This window comes from Hibiscus syriacus, unplaced genomic scaffold (assembly GCF_006381635.1).
Source record: "Hibiscus syriacus cultivar Baekdansim isolate YM2019G1 unplaced genomic scaffold, ASM638163v2 tig00002237_pilon, whole genome shotgun sequence".
NCBI classification, from domain to species: domain Eukaryota; kingdom Viridiplantae; phylum Streptophyta; class Magnoliopsida; order Malvales; family Malvaceae; genus Hibiscus; species Hibiscus syriacus.
Window position 1 is genome coordinate 20,152,171 of NW_024061918.1, and position 25,974 is coordinate 20,178,144.

General features: G+C 33.3%; 1 protein-coding gene across 2 annotated transcripts; it reads right to left on the reverse strand.

The window, feature by feature from the left end:
- Positions 1-9,659: 9,659 nt before the first annotated feature.
- Positions 9,660-12,110, reverse strand: LOC120143350 (lysosomal beta glucosidase-like). 2 transcript variants are annotated; one of them, XM_039157698.1, is made up of 5 exons: positions 11,874-12,110; positions 11,683-11,783; positions 11,614-11,634; positions 10,112-10,201; positions 9,660-9,772 (listed from the first exon to the last, which is right to left on the reverse strand). In XM_039157698.1, the coding sequence occupies exons 1-5, from the start codon at positions 12,022-12,024 to the stop codon at positions 9,677-9,679; spliced, it is 459 nt and encodes a 152-aa protein (XP_039013629.1). In that variant the 5' UTR covers positions 12,025-12,110; the 3' UTR covers positions 9,660-9,676. The 2 variants fall into 2 exon arrangements, 1 of the variants encoding a protein (XP_039013629.1); XR_005517930.1 differs by lacking the exons at positions 11,683-11,783; positions 11,874-12,110 and having other exon boundaries at positions 10,112-10,202; positions 11,615-11,682.
- Positions 12,111-25,974: the final 13,864 nt, after the last annotated feature.

Consider the following 25,974-nt stretch of genomic DNA (forward strand, 5'->3'; position numbering starts at 1 on the left):
TGTAATTGGGACAAACTGACGTGCCCCATACTGCCGAAGTGCTAAAAACGGAGAATAACCAACTCCTCCCTACAACCCAAGTAACATTATGATTCTTGAGTCTCCACATCGATAAAGGATGTCACTATGGGTTAGCCAAGGGGCTCTCCAGACATTGTCCTTATCTTGAAGGTGCATGAATACCTTCACCCATTTTTCCTTCGGAATGCCTTCTCGCCACTTTTGTGTAAGGAATTCCTCCAAAGGGGAGTAAATGGTGCTGGATCGATGGTAAGAAATTTCATCAGTCTTCTAAAAGTGACTATGGATCCACACCTGAAGAAGTTGTGTGCACCCTATAAATCTTCCGCCGCCAGTCCTTCTGCAATGGTTTAGTGAACAAAAAGTTTCAGCTAAGATTGTTGGCGCAGGGTTCACTCGCTTAGGCAGTTATTCGAACAGTTCCACTACAACTGCCTCAATGTATCCCAAAGTTTTTGGAAAGATAACCAAGCCGTAGATACCTAGTGTGAAAAGGTTAATCACCTTTCATTCATCAGGATGATTCCGCATTAATTACTTGATGTGGGTCCAAGCAATTCATTCTCCTTTACCTTTGTGTTGAATCCAGTCAATTACCCACTTTTCATCTACCCCTACAACCTTTGCCAACCCATTCTTGAAAGGTTAACTTTTGATATATTTGGTGTAGACCCAGTTCATTCTGATTTCTTCACAATGTAGTAAAGTAGTATACTCCTCAATTGTGGGCACCATGTCTTCTTGGTTGAACGTAAAGCATATGTACCCCGGATTCCAAAATTGCACCAAAGCTCGAATTAGGGGCTTCTCTATCTTGACATTGAGCAAATGTGTGATATCACAGTACCGCTGACAGAACCTTTTTTTACTGTCATTTTTCCAACTGTCCCAAATGCTCCGCAACTCTTGAACATCGTTATGTTTATGGTTGACAAAATCATAACCAACCAGATCTGACACATAGTTACTTTGTAGAATGTCTCCCTTTTCCTTCTGAGTCTTTTCTGACCATAGTCGGACCTCTGCATTTTTCACCTCTTGCAATACAACCCCTTTTTCCATTAATACAAATTATTTGAGATTAACGAACACTTTTTGCGGATCAACACCTCTTGAAATGATACAAATGATGAAAATAAGAGAAAAACCAAGATGAAAAGAAAACAAGTTAGTAAGAAAATAATAATCAAAATACTAATGAGAATAAAAATTCCTACCCCACATGATTATTATTCCTACTCGGACATTGTTGAGTTAATCAATCGACGAAATAGCCAAGAGGGGGTGAATTGGCAATAAATATTTTGGTGGAAGCTTTTTTAGAAAATAGAAAATAATTGCACAGAGATTTAGAATGGTTCGACTTTCTCAACCAAAGTCTACGTCCACTACCTTAGCTATCCACACTAAGCATTTTCCACAATTTGAGGACAAAGAGTAACCTTACAAATCCCTCAAGAATTATACCCCAAATTCTTAAGAACACTCTCTCCCAAAGAGAACAATACAAATTTTGCAAACTTACAGAAAAACCTCACAAGACAATGTGTTTTCACAAATCTAGAACAAAGAAAGAACACTCAAAGATGATTACAAATGAGCACAAAATGTGTTCTTGAAAGCAAAATGAATATTGAAGGAAAATTGGCTTGAAATGCACAAACTTGATGTTTAATGCTTTCTCTCTTGTTTCTCAATGAATTCTTGTTGATCAATGGCTTCAGAACTTGTTTAAATACACCTTGGATTGATTCTAGCCGTTGTGAATTATTTGGGTGTGTAGTGTGAAAACACTCTTGAAAAAAAAAGTCTGTTGAGAGCGTAGGGTATCGGTACCTGCAGTGTAAAATTCAAATATTTCGACTGTTATATGACTAGGGGTATTAGTACCCATGAGGGGTATCGGTACCCATAGGGCATTCTATTTTTCTCAGAGCCAAAACTTGCATAGGGGTATCGGTACCCTAGGAGGGGTATCGGTACCCACTGGGCAATCTGTTATTTTCCGAATCCCTTCTATTTAAAAATTATTTTTGGCTCGATTAAGGCTCGAAATACTTTGCAAAATTTGTTTCAAAAATATTTTAAGATTAAAACACAATTTTACACTTAAGTAAGGATTGAAATTGACATTTGAAAAACTTGGAGTAATATTTTGATATTCGAATAATTTAATCGAATATACTTTAAAAATGATTATAAAATCTTAAAATTCAATAATACTTAATTTGTTCTATCGAAACATCAAAATATTTTCAACAATCTCCTCCTTTTTGATATAACAAAACATTTTAGTAATTTTAAGATTTTCTTTCAAAAATCAGTTTTGAATTCAATTTTGAAAAATTACTCCCCTCCCCTTACTATAATACTTCTCACCCTTTTTGTTAAATCAAAAAGACTCTAGAAAAAGATTTTAAACAAGAATTTAAAATTTAAGCCAATTGATATTTAGATATAACGTAAGCTGCTAAGATCAAAGTCAAGAGAAGATTAGCCATTAGTCCATAATTCAATATTCATAAACAATGTGAAATGGTAAATTGATCATATTCTAAATAATGTAAATGATGCAAAAATTAATAAACATTAAGTTCAAATTAAAAATTCAACCAAACCAAGTATTCAAGTTAAACATCCAACATACAAAACAAATTCAAACATCCAAACATATCATTCCAAGCACATTCAAAATGTTTTAACAATAAGTCCTAAATCCAAGAAAACAAAGCAAGAACAATCTAATCATCTATCGGAGGATCGGGAGGAGGAGGATAACGTACTCGCATCTCGAGTGTAAGCACATCTAAACGTTCATTCATCTCCCGTTGGTGAGCCCTCATAGCAGTTAGATGGGACTCTATGGATGCAAACCTTAGATCAAATGACTCTAAAAACGATCAAAAATATGGAGGCATTTGATCCTCTTGCTATGCCAGCTTGTTCTCGGGTGCTTCATCGTCAATATCATCGATATCTTACATAAGTTGTTAAAGCACTGGATCATCGTCCGCTGTCGGTGCCCGTGGAGCTCGTGAAGAACTAGCTCCATGTGTTTTCTCAGGGGATCAAACCCATTGGTCACCTTCTTTTTTCCATCCCGATTTCTTTAAAGATGTCAGATTAATTTCGTTTTTGAGATGGATGGCTACATCAAGCCGAACTCTAAGTTGGGCTTTGATAAACAGGTTACTCAGAAGACAACCGTAAACTAGAGTTCCATAAACCTTTTTATTAGGGACATGGTTTACGGTTTCAACGAGTTTGGAAAAGATAATTTGAGGTAGGCTTATTTTCTTATTATTCTGGATACAATGTATCCACCAAAGGTCTAAAGCTCTAAAAGTGGAGTATTTGCCTCCGGATGGTATAAACCACCAAGAGATCATCAGATGGAGAAAACGATCGTGGTGATCTAGCACACTCGCACTCGACTTGACCTTGTAAGGAGAACCTACTACTTGTTTTAATTATCTAATCCGCTATTATCTAAATCAAATGCGTTAGATATGTATTCCGAGTCAATATAAATGAGTTGGCCTAGAAGATAGGATCAAATTCCTATTGTTTAGGTTTTAGTTTTTTTTTATACAAACAACATTTGAATAGAAAATTCAAACAAGTTGTTGGTAAACAATTGGTTCGAGTTGAAAAGTTTATCAAATTTTCAAGCTTGTAAGGTAGGAATATATCTAATATTCATTTCTTACATGGCTCGAAAAGAAGAGATGTGTTCTTCCTGAATTTTATACGACTCGAAGAGATAGACAACCCTATGGTAAAGATTATCCCTACGGCCAGGTTCGTTAAAACACGAGTTTCGAATTGTCATTTTGGGATCATCGGATTTAGGAATTTGTTGAATAGGAGGTGGGTTTGGTGGTCAGTTTGAACGACTACAGGATGACCTATGACGTTTATGAGACATGGTTTAAGAAATCGGAATAGGATATATACATGTAATTTAAAACATATATATGCAATATAATCAATCCCAAAACTCAAATGAGTCATCAATATTTCAAGGTTCTCTAAAATAATCCTAATGGGCAAATTTTGAAAACTATGTTTGAAAATAATGTTTGAAAATCAATATGTAGTTTTCAAAACAACATAATTAAATCAAAAACAACGATTTTAAAATCAAAACAATTTTTTTATTTCAAAATTTAAAAAAATTTGAACAAATCTTATGTTTTTGATGAAATTAGTTGTAGATTCTTGTTTTAAAACAAAATCTAAGCAATGTACGATCACTATTTCAACCTAGAACTAATTAAAACTAGTTCCATGTTCAAAATCAAGAAAATAGTAGTTTTAGAAAAATTACCTTGAAAGATGAAAATTGAGTGGATTTTGATGTTGTTTGCACAAAATTAATGATGCTAGTAGGATTAGGAGTTGAAAACTGAAAAGTTTCCGACTTGAAACGTTGATTTTGAGCAAAGTAGAGATTAGGGGTGAGAGAGAGGGTGAACGCATGAGAGTTTTAGAGAGAGAAGGGTTTTTGCAAAAATGAGGTTTTGGTTTTAAAATATCAGAACCCGAAGGGGGTATCGATACCCTCATGTACCCATTCAAAAGGAGGGTATCGATACCTAACAAGGGGGTATCGATACCTGTCACATAAAAAAAGTTAAAAATCTGTATTTAAACACTCAAAATGCTAAATTAATTAGCTCAATGGTATTGATATTACGAAAATTAACTATGTTCAATCAATCAAATCTATCCTTAAATATTATTTGAACATACAATTAATTTTCTCTAAATATCATAAACTCTCCCTAACTATTAGCAAAGAATACAATAAAAAATGTTATTTTTATAAGCATTTTTCATTTATAATTAAAAGTGCTAAAATTATTTTAAACACTAAATGTGGATAGGTCAGTTAAACCTAATTCTCTCCTAAGTGTCCAAAATCTTTCTTTATCTAAAGGTTTTGTAAAAATATCCGCTAATTAATGCAAAGTAACAACAAATTCTAGAACTACATCTTCTTTAGCGATATGATCTCTAATGAAATGATGTCTAATTTCAATGTGCTTAGTTCTAGAGTGTTGGATGAGATTTTTAGTAAGACAAATAATACTAGTATTTTCACACTTGATAGGTATGGTACATACTTCAATTCCATAATCTAAAAGTTGTTGTTTCATCCATAAAACTTGTGCACAATAACTACCAGCTAAAATGTATTCCCCTTCAGTGGTAAATAATGCAACACAATTTTGTTTCATTGAAAACCAATCAGCATATTTCCTAGGAATTTTTGATTGTCGTCTTCTTTGATTGCCAGGATTTTGGAAGAGAGTAAACTAACTTCCTCACAAGCTTTTCGTTTGGAATAATATCTCCATATGATTTAAGACAATTGCCAATTGTGGAAAAACCTATCCGTCATAGCTTTGATATCTTCATCTGATTTCATCCTGAAATTTTCTTAGCTATGAGTTAGAAGACTAATTTTAGATTCTTTTACCTCGTCTGTGCCTTCATGAGTGACTTGTAGTTTATCTCATATCTCCTTTGCAGTTGTACAAGATGAAACTCTCCCATATTCATCTAGTCCAAGAGCACAAAATATAATATGGATAGCCTTGGGATAGCCTTTGAGTTGAGTTGGAACATTCTTGTCTCTGCTTCACTCTATAATCTTGAATGAGTGGAAGAAATACAATATCCGTCTTCTATGATATTTCATTCTCCCATGTCACTTGCTTGAATGAAATACCTCATTCTATTCTTCCAATAAGAATAATTAGCTCCATTGAAGAAAGGAGGCTTGTTGACGGGCATAGAATCAAGACCGGAGTCGGAGTTTGAAGTGGAGGCTTGATGACTTGAATATCGATATAACTCTTCTCGAATCGACTCAAGAGACGATTAAACCTTCAAATGAGTGAGGCTCTGATACAAATTATTGAGTTAATCGATCGACGAAATAGCCAAGAGGGGGTGAATTGGCAAAAAATATTTGGTGGAAGATTTTGTATAAAATAGAAAATAATTGCACAGCGATTTAGAGTTGTTCGACTTTCTCAACCAAATTCTACGTCCACTACCTTAGTTATCCACACTAAGCATTTTCCACAAATTCACTAATTTGTATTTCTTTTGAGGACAACGAGTAACCTTACAAATCCCTCAAGAATTATACCTCAAATTCTTGAGAACACACTCTCTCAAAGAGAACAATACAAATTTCACAAACTTACAGAAAAACCTCACAAGGCAATGTGTTTGCAAATTCTAGAACAAGAAAAGAACACTCAAAGATGATTACAAATGAGCACAAAATGTGTTCTTGAAAGTAAAATGAATATTGAAGGAAAATTGGCTTGAAATGCACAAACTTGATGTTTAATGCTTTCTCTCTTGTTTCTCAATGAATTCTTGTTGATCAATGGCTTCAAAACTTGTTTAAATACACCTTGGATTGATTCTAGCCATTGTGAATCATTTGGGTTATGTTAGAGCCGTTGTAGTGTGAAAATACTCTTGAAAAAAAGTCTGCTGGGAGCGTAGGGTATCAGTACCTCTTGTATGGGTATCAGTACCTGCAGTGTAAAATTCAAATATTTCGACCGTTATATGACTAGGGGTATCGGTACTCATAGGGCATTTTGTTTTTCTCGAAGCCAAAACTTGCATAGGGGTATCGGTACCCTAGGAGGGGTATCGGTACCCACTGGGCAATCTGTTATTTTTCGAAGCCCTTCTATTTAAAAATTATTTTTGGCTCGATTAAGGCTCGAAATACTTTGTAAAATCTGTTTCAAAAATATTTTAAGATTAAAACACAATTTTACACTTAAGTAATGATTGAAATTGACATTTGAAAAACTTGGAGTAATATTTTGATATTCAAATAATTTAATCGAATATACTTTAAAAATGATTATAAAATCTTAAAATTCAATAACACTTAATTTGTTATATCGAAATATCAAAATATTTTCAACATACATAATCTCTATCTCGTATGTTAATTTTTTGAATAAATCATAACCGCATATATTTCTAGTTCGCATGCTTTGAACAGAAAATAAAGCAGAAAATAACTCAAGCAACCTAGGTTTTGAAATGAAGTTTTGGGATGGGCTCTAATTCCTTGCAATATCTCGGTTTAGGTTCTAAAAAAAAGGTACTCGGGTTCTCCTTGCTGGTGCCCCCTTGGGCTTGCCTAACTCTCAGGCCTAAGCCCATTATAAGCTCATATGGACCAAGTTAAACTCGAGATGATACATTCCCTCATGTTTGTTTGAAGAATAAATTCACACGAGGACATAATATATATGAATCCCGAAGGTTACTTACTAGGCCTATACGGAGAATAAATTCCCACAAAGGTGTCACTTTCACCTCCACTATGAAAGGGTTTAGAGCTCAGGTATAGAGCTTGAGATGAATTTTTGAAAAGCTGAAATCATTTAAAAAAAATCAGTACAACTATTTATTTTGAAAAATAATCAAAGGAAAATAATAAGGATCGAAAAGATAAATTAAAATTTAAACTTACAATTTTCGCTTAAGAAGACAACCAAAAATTAATTTTGGCCTCGCTTACTTACCTGTCCCCAGCAGTGTCGCCAAGCTGTCGTAGTCGTCCTTCGGGTGGGCATAGAATTGGGCTTCGACTTAATTTCGTTATGATGGAGCCGCCACCGATCAGTTCTTTTTTAAAAGTAGGTTGACCGAACACCTCAGTTTTCTATCTTACCTGATCTGCATTTTACCATAAATAAATCAGATTCGAGAGTTGATTACAGTCAATGAAGGATTAGCACCCTTGTACTGCCCTTTCGGTACCAGTTTAATTTTTTGGTTGTCCTAATCGCGAAAATTACAAGCTAAATTAAAATTTAAAATTTCTATTCAAATTACTTACCTTTAATCGATTAAAAATATTTCTAAAAGAATAAAAAAATGTTAAATAACGGAATAAAAAACAAGCATTAGGGTTAAAATAAAGTAAATAAATAATTAAAATAACATAAAATAAATATTAAATAAATAAAAGAAAGAAAGAAATAAAAGAAATTTTAAATTAATTGAATTAAATTAAAAAAAGAAAAAAAATGTCAAATTGAATTAATTGAAAGCTGCAAGGAGAAAAAAATAAAGGTTGGGGGTTAAATTGCAAAGATTATAAAAAATAAATAAGGACTGAATTAAATTAATTCAAAATATCATGGCCAATTTACAACAGGTGACCAAAATGAATTACGCATCAAAAGTGCAAGGACTTCGAAAATAATTTAAATTTTTTATAATTACACCAAGACCACTATAAATACCCCTTAAGACCCAAAAACAATTTATTTGTAACCAAATTCACAAAAAAAAAACTCTCCCATCTTCAAAAACCTCTCAACCCAATCCCCCAACTGCCCAAGTGTCGGCCAACTTCCCCGTAACCAAATTCACAAAAAAAAAACTCTCCCATCTTCAAAAACCTCTCAACCCAATCCCCCAACTGCCCAAGTGTCGGCCAACTTCCCCGGTGGGACACCACCTCCCATCGCTCCGGCCATCGTCTCTAGTGGCCGGAAAAAACCAAATTTAACCAAAATGTTCCTCCCAATCACGTGAGTACGAAATCGAAGCATGGTCGTCCCAAAAAGATTTCAATCGGCGTAAATCTAAGTTTTAAGGCTCAGATTTTTACCTTTTCCAGCGAGCCTTTTTAGCTTTCGGTGATTCTTCTTTTCCGACGAGATTCCTACGTGCTCACGATGAAGCAAAGCTCAAAGCTTTAACCTTTTTGTTTTTATATTTCGAATGGTTTGGCTTAATTTATTTGGTTGCTCATTTTTTTGGGTGATGCTTTGTTGTTTTTGTTGTGGTTGTCGTTCGATTTTTTTTAGTATTCTGCTACTCGTATTTCTCCTGTGGTTACTGTCTTTTGCTTGGCCTCGCCGGAGGCTTTTTATAGCCTTAAGTCCGGCCGTTTTGAGTCTCAAAAGGGACAGGATTCCTGTGGGTTGTTATGGTTTTGTGATTATTTGGGCTATTCGTGGTTCATGTGGTCGAAAATCATCCCTAGGCACTGCTGGGTCAGGTAGATGGGCTCGGGTTGTTGGGCTGGATCAGGCCTGCTTCGGTTGGGCCTCATTTTGGATCGATGTTGGACTCTCTAAATCTAGACCAAATAAAAAATTAATATAATATAATAAAAATAATACATAATAAATATAAAAATATAATATTATAATATATGATATATATATATAATATAATATATAATAAAAACTATATAATATTATATTTTCGAAAATAATATGTTTTCAAAAATTTTATATTATACATGTTTCCAAAAAAACAATTGTTTTAAAAAACTATAAATATGTTTTCCAAATATGTTTTTAAAACTATATCATATACGTTTTCAAAAATCGTTTTTAAAACTATAAATTATACGTTTTCAAAAATGTGTTTTCAAAAATATATAATATATGTTTTCAAAACCGTATTATATATTTTCAAAAACCGATTTTTTTTAAAACTATATATTATATGTTTTTTTTAAAACGTTTTCTAAAAACTATATATTATATGTTTTTAAAACATATTTTCAAAAACTACATTTTATTATACTAAATAAACCCCGGACGAAAATGAGTGACTACAATTCCACTGATGGTTTTCCCTACAAACATGTAATAATGGAAGTCATTTTTCTAACGATGTCGACGTCTTCGCTATAACTCTCGTAACATCTTCCCCATCTGGGATCCTTGCATACCTGTGATAATCCATTAATACAAATTGCTCGGATAAAATGTTGTTTCAAACTCAAATATTCAGATAATACTATAAGTAGGAATCCTATATCCACATGAAACTATGATTCAAATGCTATTGTGATACTGCCAGTTAGTGTGATAGGGACATGAGAAATGTGACGACCACTGCAAGCTGTACATTAGACTTGGGAATATTAGACATATATGATTACATGAAATGAATATCACATGGAGAAATAAAACAAAACGATAAGAATTCACCAATATCTCAAAATCTTTATAATACAAATTAACATGATATCAGAGCACATTTGACTAATTGCTTTTACAGTACTTACAGCCACACAGTGAGCAAAGGCATAGTGAACGCCGCTTGCCCTAACTTCAAGAGCAGTGGCAACCCCTATTCTTTGAGCCAAATCTGCATCTCTATCATGCATTTTCAACAATTAGAGGCATTGTTACTGCATTACAACTAATCTTTTCCCATTAACCTTTTAGTGTAAAATGTTGAATGAGGAAACAAAGAAGTCCAAATACAAGAGTACATAGTTCTAGTTAAATATATTAATTTCTGCTGGGTTTTTGGTTCAAACCTCTGTTTTGAAAACCGGACTAGACCGGCCGGTTCAACCGGTTCAACCGGGAACCGTTGTTTAGTCCGGTTCAATCTAAACCGGTTGAATCGCTATTAGTGAACCGGCCAGAACCGCTGAACCGTTCGAACCGGACCGGCAGAAAACCGGAAAAAACCGGGATTTTTGTTTTAAAAAAAAAAATTAAATCAAACCGTTGTTTAGTATTGCTGAGCTCGACTCGAACTTGAAAACTTTAAAAGTAAGCTCAACTCAACTCAAACTCACAAACTAAAAATTATCAAGTTCAACTCAAACTCGAAATATAATATTGAAACTTGAACTCAAAAAGGCTTGAACTAAAAAAAAAATTAGAAGCTCGATTGAAGCCTAAAATTCGAGCTTGATTGAAGTGAAAGAATAGTTATATAATTATAGTTATATAATTATGTTATGATTTTTTAACCCCAAATTTATTTTTTAATTATAGTTATATAATTATATTTAATATTTAATATGTTTTAGCATAAATATTATGTTGTAGTTAATTTGAATCATTTTGTTTCACTTGATTTAATGGTTTTTAACTTCTATATGTTATGATATAAAAAATTATTTTTTATTAAATATTTTTGATATTTTTATTTAATTTTTTAAATAACTATGACGTCGTCCGGTTCTTCCGACCGATCGGACCGGTTCGACCGATTGAATCAATAAACCGGTAGCATGACCGGTTCGCTAACCGATCCGGTTCTGAAAACCATGGTTCATACATCAGAAAACAACAATTGTTCAAATTGAGCCTAATTTATAACAGTCGTGATTGAATTGATGTCACCTATTAACAAGGTGTCAGTTCAGTTAGAAAATGACCAAAATATCTTTATTTTGGTCTTTCCATATTTTATATAATCTTTAAATAAAATAACTAAAAGAAAACATAGAAATAAAGATGAAAACTATATTTAATAAATTTTTAAGATATATTTTTTATATAAATGTTTTCTTTCACCCATGGTGTGATAAAATCTATCAGTGACACACCCTTAAAACACTAAACAAAATAAGGCCTTCTAAATTTCAACAAAAAAAAAATCAATCCAAACTTTTTTTTATGCTTCTTTTTCTCTCTAATGAAAACGTTTTAGGAGAAAAAAAAGTATACCAACATCTTCGTTTCTTTCCTCCATTAGCATTGACATTGATAAAAGAAACTCTTTGAAATTATCATAGAAGACTTGAGGACCAAAGAAGGAAACAAACCTGGTAGCTCCAAGGCCAACATTGTGAGGAAATATAGTGGCACCATAAACGTTATTGTCACCATAAACATTGTGAGGAAATATAGTGGCACCATAAACGTTATTATCAGCCCAATCAGCTGACATTGCTTTCTCGAACGGCGCACTTCCACCAGCACTCAGTATACTACCTGCCAAAAGAAAAGGGCAAATCATGGTTCTCTAGTTTTCAAAATTGTCAACAAACTGCATGAAAAAAATGCTTAAGAGAGAAATTGTACCGATCGAAAAGCTTTTGAGAGCAGCAGGAGTGGCGACAGTTCGCTCAATTTGGGTCATTTGGCCCATTTTTTCTTGTAGAGTCATTCGAGAAAGACGGTCTTTGACTCGATCCTCTATGAGTGCATTTGGGTTATTGTAAATGCAATCCATTGACCAAATTGGAAGAGAAAATCTTCCGTCGGCTTTGATTTAGCGGGAAGATTTCAAAGAAGGATTAAGAGTTTGATTAGAAATAATAATCGTTCCAATAACTTCAGACAAAAAAGAAAAGATAAAGGGTAAAACCCAAAGCTATGCTAATGGTCTTGAGTTAACCAAACGTGTGGCTACCAATAAACGACAAAGCGTGTGGTGTGAGCTAGAACTTCTTCACCAACCAACCCACGTGTTAATATCACAAAACTCTATGTAATTCTCGGTATCTTCAACCCTGCATTGCTACAGGTGTGTGTGTGTGTTTTTGGTATGTTAGTATTATGAAAATGAGTGAAGCTAATGCACTTTTTTTTGAAGTGTTTTTTTGAGTAATGCACAATGATTAGCGAAAAAGTTATTGTGGTATTTTAGATACTCCTTAACGGCAATCCCTATTTTCAGTTAATACTCCTTAATTCCTTCTATCGCCTTTATATGCTCATGTTTGTAACATGAGAAATTCGGAAATCTGTAGGAGTTTAAAAAAATGGCAGTCTAATTTAAAATTAAGGAAGGATAAGAAATAGACACAACTAAAGAATTCAAATCGGTATATACTAGTTTGGTGCTCGAGGAGTTATCCTGGACCCTGGTGTAGCGGACACAATGGCAATTTCAAATAAATTAGTTGAAGCTTTGCTTTCACGGTGTTGAAGAGGCGTTTAGCCTACAAAGTAATCGGTTATGTGCAAAACATGACTAAACATCAAGAATTTGTTGACCTGTTAAATAAATTTGGAAATACGATTATCATTTATGGTTTTATTTGTGTTATAGGTGTGTCTTCCTGGGACATGTAATTTAAAGTTCTAAATTAAAAAGGTTATATAATATTTTTAAAGTTTTTTTTAATACATAGGGCAAAAGCAGCGTCGAAGTGACACTTACAGTCTTAGGGTTTCTGATCCATTCTTATCTGCTTCCAAAAGAGGCACGAGAGCTGGCGGTGGTTCTCTCATTTCGTGAAATCCATTGTCCATTTCGAAAGCCAATTTCGTTAGTTTATCTACTCATCGGTTTCCATCTCTCCATCTGTGGCGGAGCCCGATAACTCAATCTTTGTTCCTTAACGTAATACCTTCTCTAATCGTTTCATTCTGTTCCAAATCTTCTGAAACCTCTCCATTTAGAGCGTCAGTGGCTGTCATAGCATCCGTTTCAATGATCAAAATTTTCGCTCCCAAAGATTTTGCTAGAGTAATCTCTGTTCTCGTCCCTAATGAGATCTCCTGTTGCAGTTCTTCTCGTTCTCAGATCGCAGGCTGCATCGGTGTTCAAGATCCATTGGTTTTACGGCTGGTTTTTCCCATTTTATCCAGTGCGGTTCCAGGTTTCGGTTCGTCATGTTTTTTTTTGGCTCTTTGGATGCTTGTTACTATGTTGAGGCTAGATTGGATGACATGGTTTAAAGTTTTAAGGCTTAATACTAAAATAAGTGTCTAAAATATATCCTTTTTTTCAAATAGGTGATTAAATTATTTTTTGACTCATCTAGATGATTAACGTTACAAACGTTATCTATTTACGTGCACGGACAGTAAACAATGTTAATTTCCTCATTAAATGTAAAACTCATAATTCATATACTTTTCAAAATACAAGTTAAAGATGTTACATAAATCTTATAAACGTTTGTTGAACATAAATGTCTAAAATTTTGTTCATTCTAAAACATTCCTTTGTCCACTTTAAAATTATTTCATTAATTAAATAAAATCACAAAATAATGTTTATGCATATGATTTGGATAATCTAGAGCCAACCAAAATGAAATAGTTCTAGTTTATTATTATAGACCATAGTAAAATAAAACCAATAAATTAAACTAACAGATATAATATACACGCCAATAAAAGTCCAAAAGAAACATCAAAGATATTTGATTGATATTGATAATAGAGATGATCTCCAAAAGATGCTCAAAAAACTCCTCACTTCACGTTTGATTTTTTATCCAAATCTATGCATGAAAATTATCACGCGCTAAGTAATACTTAGAGATGTAATAACGTAGTTAAGATGAGATAAAATATAAATAAAAATATTGAAAATTTCAAACTAGACCATTCAAGCCAATTTCCTCTTTGAAAATCTGAAAATCTAAAAATCATTATCTCATGATTTTATCAAAATTCATGTAAATCAACATCAAATTTAACAAATATTTCATATTCATTTTCATTCATACATGTTTCAGAAGTTTCATTTTATTTTCATATCATTTTCTTTTATATACTAGTCATAACTTTCACATCTACTTTCATAACTCAATTTAGCAAGATACATAAATCTTTTTACGAATATAATGGCAGACCAGCCTTAATAATTTGCACATTTAGTGCATTTTTATCATATGCACCCATAGTGCTATAATCAGCTTGGCACCTTTTATGCCTTTTATCATATGCACCCCATAGTGCTATATAATCAGTTTGGTACCTTTTATATTTTTTATCATTTGTGTAGAGTACTGTAAAACAAAACAACCTGTTCCATAAATCCAAGATATCCCATAGTGCCATAATGTACCTTGTTACTTGTATTGTACATTAATGTACTCATATTATCTATCAATAATCTCACTACTCATGGCACCTATAATGCCAATTGTACCAAATACTCAACACATATATAAAGGGCCTTACTACAATTTCATAATCTCTTCTTAATCCATTTAACATATATCAGTATTTTTGGGCAAGTTATACCCGAAATCATTCGTTGCATTTATCAAAATATTATATAATATGCTTTGGGCATTTCATGCCCTAAATAAAATTATAAGTCATTTTCAATTAATAAAATAAATAAGTAAATATGTACTCACCTTTGTCTCACTACCGAACCTTTATATGATATTTCTTTACTCGTGTGCTTCCTCCTTTTATTTAAGGTCGTTTGGATCACTAGATTTATCGTGGTCTAACAACTTCACATATTAGCATAAAATATTCAAACTATATGTTAGTATTGTACTAACATAATATAAACTTATTAATATAAAAGTCTATAGAAATAAAATCGATACTTAATCGATTTAAAACTAAATCACATTTCCATCATAAATTTCAGTTTTCCCAAAATATTCATTCGATTCTATAAATATTTATTTTCATCATCAACCCTTCAACTTTTACTAACTTTGCATTCAAGTTACTAATTATGAATTTTTCTTAGAATTCATATCAACTTTTTTCCATTTAGTTATAATGATCCTTCATTATTATGATCATTTCACATTAATTACTAAAATTTCCAGCACTTTAATAAAATACTCAAATCAATATTTTAACATGCAAAAACTTACGATTTCATCTTCAATTCCCTTAGACTTTTCGAATTCAACCACATACTTCAATAAACTTGAAATTCGATCCCATTCCAATATTTGAACTTAAAAATCAGGATACTAATATAAATTTCCAGCATTAAAAATTCCATACCAAAATAATACCATCACATTTGGAAACTCAAGTCCCAACTTTTGAGACTATTTGAATTCCATCACTAAGTTTATCCAAATTTGAACTTTGATCCTAAATCACCTATTTAACTTAAAATTCCAGCATTTCATCAATAAAATTCAACATTGAATACTCCAATTTAAACATTTATACATTAATGACCCACAATTTTTCGTTACTTTTTTCCCTTTGGCCAAATACTTTTAAGTTTTCCTAGCATGGATTACATTTTGATTCAAGCATGAATTCATCCTCTAATAACATTTTTTATGAAATTCTCCTAATTTCATCATATGATAAATGACATAATTATCATTCTAAGATAATAGGTTTGGCTCATTTCAAACAATTAAGATAGCATAGAACATAAGAGTATCATAAAATGTATAGTTTACCTTAATTTCATATTCTGGCATTTTACACTACCCTAAAAGAAATATTATTATGTCTTAAAAATTATTCCATTTGTACCATCATAAACTAGACTCGAATACAAGTCTAACCATATAAGACACTTTTTCTAGTTCCACTTGTACAATTTATGGAAAAATTTCCAATTCAGTTTACATAATCTGTTTTGAGCAGAATCTGCAGTCCAAATTTTTTTTACCTGTTATCGGTTAAAAATTCATATATTTTTGTACACACATCTAAATCAGTAGTCGTTTGTTTTGAACAAACATATACTGACTTATGAATCCAATGGTATAAAAATCATATTCTAATCATTCTTGTAGAATTTATGGTGATTTTATAAACCTACTGTTAAGATTACCAATTTAGACAAATTTCACTAATTTGCATTTCTTAGCTTAATCACTAATTCTATTAGCTTATTGTAACCACTATTTTTTTGTTTTTTTTATTTTATAAAAAAAGCAAAAAAGCAAAAAAGAAAAAAAATATTGTATTAGTTGGGGTTAAAATAACCCCAACCAGCTTTGTACCAAGACCCCATTTATGCCCCGAAAAAGCTAAAATAAAAAAGTTGCATTTTTCTTCTTCTTTTATCCTTTCTTATTTTCTTTGCTTCTGCTTCGGGGGCTCATGGTTTGATTAGGGGGTGGCCATCGTTGAGCGATGGCCGAGATGCGAGAGAGTTCATCTCACGGCCAAGTAATGCAGGTTGTTGGTGGTCGGTGGTGATCTTGTGGGGGGCTTTGGTAGAAAGCAAAGAGAGGGAGAAAAGCTTGCAGTCACATAGATTTTTTAGTGGTTTTCCTCGGTCGATTCAGGAGTCGGTCGGACTAAGGGGGTCACCAAAGTGTGATGGTTGGCGTTGAGGCTCGTTTTAAGTCTTCTCAGCCATCGTATGGGGAAGAGAAAGAGTGAGATAGGAAGGGAACGTGAAGGTTTTTTCGTCCGTTCAAGTAGTTTAGTCTATCCTCCTCCGGTCATGGTAAGGGTCGTCGATTCGAGTACGATGATCACCGGCCTAGCGACCGGCGTGTGAGGGTCGGCGAGCGACGACTGAAGGAGTTTGAGAAGCTTGAACGCTTCTCGGCCGAATTGCATACGTGGGGAAATATTTTGGTTTTAAAAAAAGGGTAAATTAGCCTAGGGCCCCTCATTGTAGTACCCCTTTCGTATTCTAGCTAGTTGTTTTAAGGGAAAACTAAACTTCAGTCCTCCAACCTCTGCCGCATTTTTGCATTTTGGTCACTAATTTTTTGGGTCTTTTCACGTAATAGTCCACCTTTGTTAAGCTTGTTTTTACATTCCGGTCACCATCTTCCTTTTTATTTATTTTAAATTTGACGCATCATTTGTGTTAATTGCATTCTGATCATCTGCTGCTGGTTGCTTTGTTTACTTGCATTTATATTCGATTAGGATTCCCACTGGTATTTAATTATGTCAGATTCTATGCGATGTTTTTTTATTTTTATGTTTATTTAGTTTTATTTTATTTTATTTATTAACCATTAGCTTTTATTTTATCGCTCCTAATTATTATACGATCTTGTGGTGACCCGATTCGGGCTATGATCCGCATTATTACGATCCGAACTTTACTAATTTCAAACTCTAACCTTTTTATTAATTTGTTTGAATTATTATACGACCTTGTGGTGACATGATACGGGGTATGATCCGCATTATTATGGTCTGGACTCTATTAACTCCTATTTTTTTATTAATTTGTTTGAATTATTATACGGCCTTATGGTGATCCGATCTGGGGTATGATCCACATTATTATGGTCTGGACTCTATTAACTCCTACATTTTTATATTAATTTGTTTGAATTATTATATGACCTCGCGGTGACCCGATCCGGGGTACGACCCGTATTATTACGGTCCGGACTCTATTAACAACTAACTTTTCTAACTTCTAGCCGCTAACCAGTAACCGCTAACTTGTTATTTATTTATTTATTAATTTTATGTTCAAAATATCGTACAACCTTCCGACGATCTTCCCCGGGGAATGAATCGTATTATTTACGGTCCATGTTAAATATTAAAAATTAACACTAACATTTTATTTTTATTTCTTATTTATTGTTGTTATTTAATTTTATGTGCATTCAAATTTCTTCCCTTTACTTTTTATTTATTTAATTTCAGTCCTTTAATTTCATTACTTTAATTTACTATTTTTTATTTTATTTTATTTTTACCCTTCATTTTTTTGTACTTTAATTTTAGTCCTTTTATATATTTTAATTGTCTGTAAATATTTGTATCCTTTTTGTCCTTGATAGATCACCTTTTTTAGATTTAGTCCATAGTCTTTTAATTATTTGATTCATATTTAGTTATTAAATTAGAAGAATTCTTAATTTGGTCATCGTTTTTGCTCGAGGTTCCAATTTAATTATTCGAATTGTAATATTGATTAAAATCAAGTAGCATTAATATTAGAGTCTGCATTTTTAGAGATCACCTTTTTTAGATTTAGTCCATAGTCTTTTAATTATTTGATTCATATTTAGTTATTAAATTAGAAGAATTCTTAATTTGGTCATCGTTTTTGCTCGAGGTTCCAATTTAATTATTCGAATTGTAATATTGATTAAAATCAAGTAGCATTAATATTAGAGTCTGCATTTTTAGGTTTATACCTCTAGGTTCTTTAATTTTCATAATTTGACGTTGTAAGCTAGAGAAAGCCTTAATATATCATTAGTTTAATTAAGATTAATAATAAACAATTTTGATTGTATCATGTTTTAAAACCTAAGGCAATGTTCACTTATTAGGGAGTCAATAGTATATCTCTCACAAGTATGCTTAGGGGGTGACTACTAGTGATTCCTGAAATAGGTCGACATCATTTTCAATACCGCATTATGATTTCTAAAATTAAGGCAATGTCCGGTTATTAGGCATAATAGTTTATTTCCATCATTCATGCTAGAGGGCGAATGCTATTGGCTTTAATAAACGAATACCCTTTTCAACTTTGCATCCGTAATGATTTTTAAATTAGATAAAGTTTTAACTCAATTTTTTATTCTAAATATAGGGTAATCAACTAGGTACCAATTTTTGGGCGCTGTGGGAGTGCTAATCCTTCCCCACGTGTAATCTACTCCATAACCTGATTTCTGAATTTTTTCAGACCCTAAAACTTGGTATTTTAATAAAAATAAAATGTTTTATTAAAATCACCTGATTTTTATGGTGTTCAAATCGCACCTTAAATGATTGGTGGAGACTCCTCACATTTCAAAACCTTTTCATATTTAAGATTTTGGAAATTATGAGTTCGATCTTATTTTAATTTACGGTTCATTATGTTATTTCAAAAGAAAAAGAAGATTTTCTCTCTGTTTAATGCTTACACTTCTATGAATTTATTTAGGATTGTTGCATATCATAGCTCTAAACCCGAGATCAATCTTGATTTATTTATATAGGGGAAACGTCACAGTTCGTGGGGAGCATTGGGCTTCATCGTGTGGGTTTGAAAAATTACTACTGGAAAGCATCATAAGTTTCATGTTCGGATATCAGTTCTGAGACACACTTTTAGCGGTGTGATCCCCTGAGTCGAATCTAATTCACAAGTCCGTAACGGGCCAGAATTAGAATCAACCCTAGTAGCCTGTAAAGATGGCTTGGATACCTTTGCTAGAACACTGCCTCACGTAGATAATTTAGTAAACCAACCCCGCTAGAGCCATGTGGATACCTTAAGAGAACTAGAATGAATACAGTTATGGTTCTAATTTTATTTGTATGCTTTATTCACTATATTAATGGTTTATGTACCGATTGAATTTAATCATTTCAGATTGTTTGAACACACATTTATTTTATTTGATCATTATTTCACTAACTTGATTTCCTCCTGTCTTGTTGTGTGTTTTGTTGTATTTTATTTAGGGGATCAATGTCTTTTGCATAACATTAGTATTGATCAATACATTTCCAAATCATGCATTAAAACATTCATTCATTAAAATAAAAAAATAATAATAAGATAAGGTTTTCGATCGTAGTGATTCTGGTTTCTACTAGTAACAAAAATGCTCAGCATCTGCATGGCACAAGAAAAATGCCTAAAGAAACAGAGGATAGGTTAGCCCAGATTGAGAAAAAGTAGAAAGAGATGCAAAAAGAAGTGAGAAGCTAGATAAAATTGAGGTTGATATCGCAAACTCTTAGCTCGATCTACTGAAAAAATGGAGGTTATTAGGCATTTAACCACTAAAAGAGTCTTGTTGAAGACCTCACACGTCCTTCGGGTTTTACATTTGTTCACATTCCTGAGCATACCTCTACACATCAAGAAATCCCACCATCAATCTGCTTACTATTGAGAACCCACAATATTAGGCTGGAGCTTCATTCCCCATTAATTGTCCTGCTGCTTATGGGTTGAAGCCAGGTGATTTCTGTACTGATAATGAGGTCTCTGTCATGAACGAATTAGCTGAAAAGGAAAAATTTACCCAACAACTTAAAAGTATAGAAGAGGTGATAAAATCTAGGGAGAGGGTCAAGTCATTCTATGGGTTTGACGCCAAAGAGCTAAGTTTGGTCCCCGATCTGGTTCTCCCACAAAAGTTCAAGGTTACAGATTTCGAGAAGTATAATGGGACCACATGCCCTTCATCCCATATCACCATGTACTGTCGTCGGATGACTGACTATGTGGAGAATGAGAAGTTGTTGGTCTACTGTTTTCAAGATAATTTATCTGGACCTACTTTCAAATGGTATAACCATCTAAAATGTACTCAAATATGTTATTGGAAAGACTTAGCTTAAGCCTTTTTAGGTCAATACAAGCACATGACTGATATGGCCCCTAATCGAACAACGTTGCAAAAATATGGAGTTGAAGTGTAATGAGAGCTTCCGACAATATTTGTAATGATAGAGGGACATTACTTCTCAAGTGCATGCACTAGTGACTGAAATGGAGTTCACTATTTTGTTCATCAATACATTAAAATATCCCTATATTAATCACATGATAGAGGCTGCCACAGAGAATTTCTCTGAAACCGTCATGTATGGAGAAATGATCAAAATAACTATCAAGAATGGCAGGATAAGATGCTTTGATAGTACTGATGTCGAGAAAGGATCTGAGGATAATACAATGAGGTCTTATTCAACTAATCATGGGACCAAACCTTATAGAGTGACTCGAGAGAAGACTCATATTGGTGAAATTCCAATGACATATGAAGAACTGCTCCCATTATTGGTTGAGAAGAATCTCGTGACTCTAGTTCAGTCTAAATTGAAAGAGCCCCCATTTTCTGAAGGGTATGATGTTAATGCAGTATGTAGCTACCACATGGGAAGCTCGGGGCATACTACTAAGAATTATGGGGCATTGAAGCGTAATGTTCAGAATTTAATTGATTTAGGGGCATGGACATTCGATGAATGATAGGGCATTCTGATGCAAACCAAGAAGGAATCACTACACCCATTAGGATTTTTTGATGCACTCGCATATTGTCTTGTTTGAATTTCTTTTCTTTCTCTTTTCGTTAAAAGGTTTATAAGTCACTTGACAATCAAACATATTAAATAAAATGCCACCTTCTGAGGTTATGAGAAATGAGTAAATTTCAATCTTGACATTCTTTAAGTATCAATTGGATTAAAAGATCTTTCAAAAAAAAAATTAGAGTTATAGATCATTGACAAAGTGACAAGATTGAAAACTGATAAAACAAGGACCCTTGACCTTACACAAAAGATACACTCGAACACCATACCCTTCTTTTGTAGGGACCAATATAGCCTTCTCTTCTCACGAGTAAATGATCAAGAGGCTTGGTATTCAGGTATGAATAGGAGTGGACAACATGAGGCATCTCTTGTGTATGACATTGTAAAACTGCCTAGACTACACTTATGTTAAGGACGTTCAGTGATGATCCTAATCTTTGCAAATAGAATTGTAGAGTAGACGACTTTTGTTTAAGTCAGTTGTTTGGGAATGAACTCTAAATATGGGATTTTCTGACCATCAAAGACACCTAGACTATAACAACTTCTTCTCGATGAGCTTAAGAAATTCAAAATCTGAATACTCAAAAGATTAATAAATTATTATTATTATAAATTATACAATAAAGCTAAGCAATTCCACTAAGGCAATTGGTTATAGAGGCAACTCAAAGGCTCTGGATTTATGAATAGATTACATTCAAACCATGATATTGATCGGATACTTGGTACTTCAGTGTTTGCTCCACTGTGATTGTCAAGTCAAAGACTTTGTGATAAGATGAATCCTTCAGCTATGCCTGAACAAAGGCAAACTAAATAAATTCCAATAAATAAAGGCTATAATGCCTATGCTTGATCTAATAACGAGTTTCGATGAAAATGGACTAGGGGAGTTGAGGAACACCTGTTATAATCGACCTCACACAAGATCATGAATTTTATATTTAGAATGATGTCTCTACAGTACCTCTGCTAAGGGAGTCTATGAAGCTTGAACAAATGTAAGATTTCAGAGAAACGAAATAGAAATGTTCTAGAAAGTCTAGTAATTGATTATGCTAGTTGCGTCATTTTGTCCGCATCCGATTAAAATACCAAGCCAAGAAAAAGGGGCATGTTATAATGTTCACAATAACCGAGAAAAAAAATGACATATTTGATTACTGAAACCTTAGGAACCTTAAGGAGCTAACCTGAAACCAACCCATCAATTTTGACACTTGTTAAAGAGCTATAACTTTGAAAATATTAAAAGAGTTGTTGAGTCTGTTGATATTTAGTGAACTCATGTTTTGTGATTTGCTTCAATTGTGACCTAAGAGAAGGGCACAACTTTTTGTCTCTTCAACAAACTTTTCACATTTTTTGGAAAAAAAAAATAAAAAGAAAGAAAAATATTTTCAAACATAACAATCTCTATGGGGAGTGTATCTTGGAAATTGACAAAAGCCTCTCATACCTAGAAGCTCAGAATCAGAAACTGGGGCAAATAATTTGAAAAGTAGATTTTTGCAAAAAAATACAATGGTACACTCTAGTGTGGGAAAAGAATGAAGACAAATATATCAAGAAGAGAATCAAGATTGCTTGAGCACATCTTCATTGCCATTAATCAAAAAACAAAAAAAAACATGCATTGACATACACATACATGATTTTGCATCATGGCATCAAACATCCATCATTTTATGCAATAAAAACGTTGATTTTCACCTCTTATGAGGATGCATTAAAATTTCTCTTGCAAGCCTGAACTTCTTAAGGACATTTTCCCCTCTTATGAGGACAAATTCAAAAATTCATTTGTATTTCGTAAGAACATTCAATAGTTACATTCAGATACACATTCTTTGCAGATCTTTCAGGAAAGAATAAAATTAAAGATAGCTAGACGTCTTCAACAAGGAGGAGTGATTATCTTCATATTCAACATTTTCAAGCAAAGATAAAAAATTTCTCACTTGAGATGGTTTTCTTAAAATCAATTTCATTTTTTTTGAAATACTTCCCCTTGGAACACATATTTTGAAATTTTTTCACTCGAAACAAAAATTTATCACTTGAGATGGTTTTTCTTAAAATCAATTTTGCTTGAAATAGTTCCCCTTGGAACACAGATTTTGAATTTTTTTCCCCTCGAAACAAAAATTTATCATTTGAAATGGTTTTTCTTAAAATCAATTTTTCTTGAGATAGTTCCCCTTGGAACACATATTTGGAATTGTTTTACTTAAAGACAAAATTTATCTCTTCTCAGATAACTTTTCTTCAAACAAATTTCTTATTCATTTTCATTCAGATGTCGAAGATTTGACGGGAATTCTAAAGTTAACAAAGATTTCACATTTCTTTATTGAAGAAAATTTTAGCAAAGAATTAGTCCACTTTTCAATCTTTGAAAATGGATCTCATCAAAGATTTGAGAACCTTTAGGTATTTAAAAAACAAAGGTTACTAACATATGATAATTCTTTTTGCAAATTCAAATCCATCACAGAAAGAGGTGGATCAAGATTTCTAATGGAAGGGTTCATAATGAGAAGAACTCATCCAATGAGGGAGAAGAAGTTCATAATGAGAAGAACTTGTTCAACCTTAGCTTGATTCTTCGCATATGGAGTTGAACCGGAAACACCTCACTCGATGGATCAACATTTCCAGTGGAAAGTTCATAAAGAGAAGAACTCATCCGACGAGGGAGAAGAAGTTCATAATGAGAAGAACTTGTTCAACCTTAGCTCGTTTCCATCACATAAGGAGTTGGAACGGCATCAATACTTGGCTCATCCATTAAATATGGAGTTGGATCAGCATCATCACTTTGTTCGATTTCATCACATAAGGAGGTGGATCAACATTTCCAATGGGAGAGTTCATAATGAGAAGAACTCATCCAACGAGGGAGAAGAAGTTCATAATGAGAACTTGTTCAACCTTGGAGATTCCATCATTGAACGAAGTGGATTGACATCCCCAACGAAGAGTTCATAATGACAAGAACTCGCCAGATCAAAAGAAATTAGAGCTCAAGATTTTAGCAGCTCAGGCTAGATAAAAAATTGTGCTTATTATCTTTGCTCTATTTCTGTTCCATAGCAATGAGTAAAGAGGGGCAACTATAACACCATTTTTTTTATTATTTTATCAAAAAAATAAAAAAAAATTAAAATATTGTATTTGTTGGGGTTATAATAACCCCATCCAGCTTTGTACCAAGCCCCTTTTTCCCTGAAAAAGCTGAAATAAAAAATATGACTCTTTTTTTTCTTTATCATTTTCTTTGCCTAGGTTTCGGGGGGCTCATTGTTTGTTAAGGGGGTGACCATCGTTGAGCAGTGGTTGACATACGAGAGAGACTATCTCACGGCTAGGCAGTGTCGACTTTTGGCGGCCGTCAGTGATCTCGTGTGGGCTTTAGTCGAAAGCAAAGAGAGAAAGAAAAGCTTGCGTTCACTTAGACCTTCGAGTGGTTTTCCTCGGTTTGTTCGGGCGTCGATTAGAATAAGGGGGTCACCAAGGTGTGGTTACCGACATTGAGGCTCATTTTAAGCCTTCTCGACCACCATATAGGGAAGAGAAAGAGTGAGATATGAAGGGAGCGGGGAGTTTTTTTTACCGTTCAAGTAGTTCGGCCGGTCCTCCTCTGGTCATGGTAGGGGTCGCCTATTCGAGTATGGTGATCACCGGCCTAGTGGCTCGCGTGTGAAGGTCGACGAGTGGTGGCTGAGGGAGTTTGAGAAGCTTGGACGCTTCTCGGCCGAACTGCATGCGTAGGGGGAATATTTTGGTTTTAAAAAAAAAGGTAAATCACACCTAGGGACCTCATTGTAGTACCCCTTTCGTATTCTGGCCACTTGTTTTACGGAAAAACTACACTTCATTCCTCCAACCTCAACGCATTTTGGTCACTAATTTTATGGGTCTTTTCACGTAATAGTCCCACTATGTTAAGCTTGTTTTTACATTCCAATCATCATCTTCCTTTTTATTTATTTTAAATTTGAAGTATCATTTCGTGTTAATTGCATTCTGGTCATCTGTTGGTTGCTTTATTTACTTGCATTTATATTCGATTACGATGCCCAATGTATTTAATTATGTCTGATTCTATGTTTTTTTTATTTTTATGTTTATTTGGTTCTATTTTATTTTATTTTATTTTATTTATTAATCATTAGCTTTTATTTTATCGCTCCTAATTATTATACGATCTTGTGGTGACCCGATCTGGGGTATGACCCGCATTATTACAATCCAAACTTTACTTATTTCTAATCTAACCTTTTATTAATTTGTTAAAATTATTATACGACCTTGTGGTGACCCGATCCAGGGTATGATCTGCATTATTATGGTCCGAACTCTATTAACTCCTACTTTTTATTAATTTGTTTGAATTATTATACGACCTTGTGGTGACCCGATCCGGGGTATGATTCGCATTATTATGGTCCGGACTCTATGAACTCCTATTTTTTTTATTAATTTGTTTGAATTATTATATGACTTT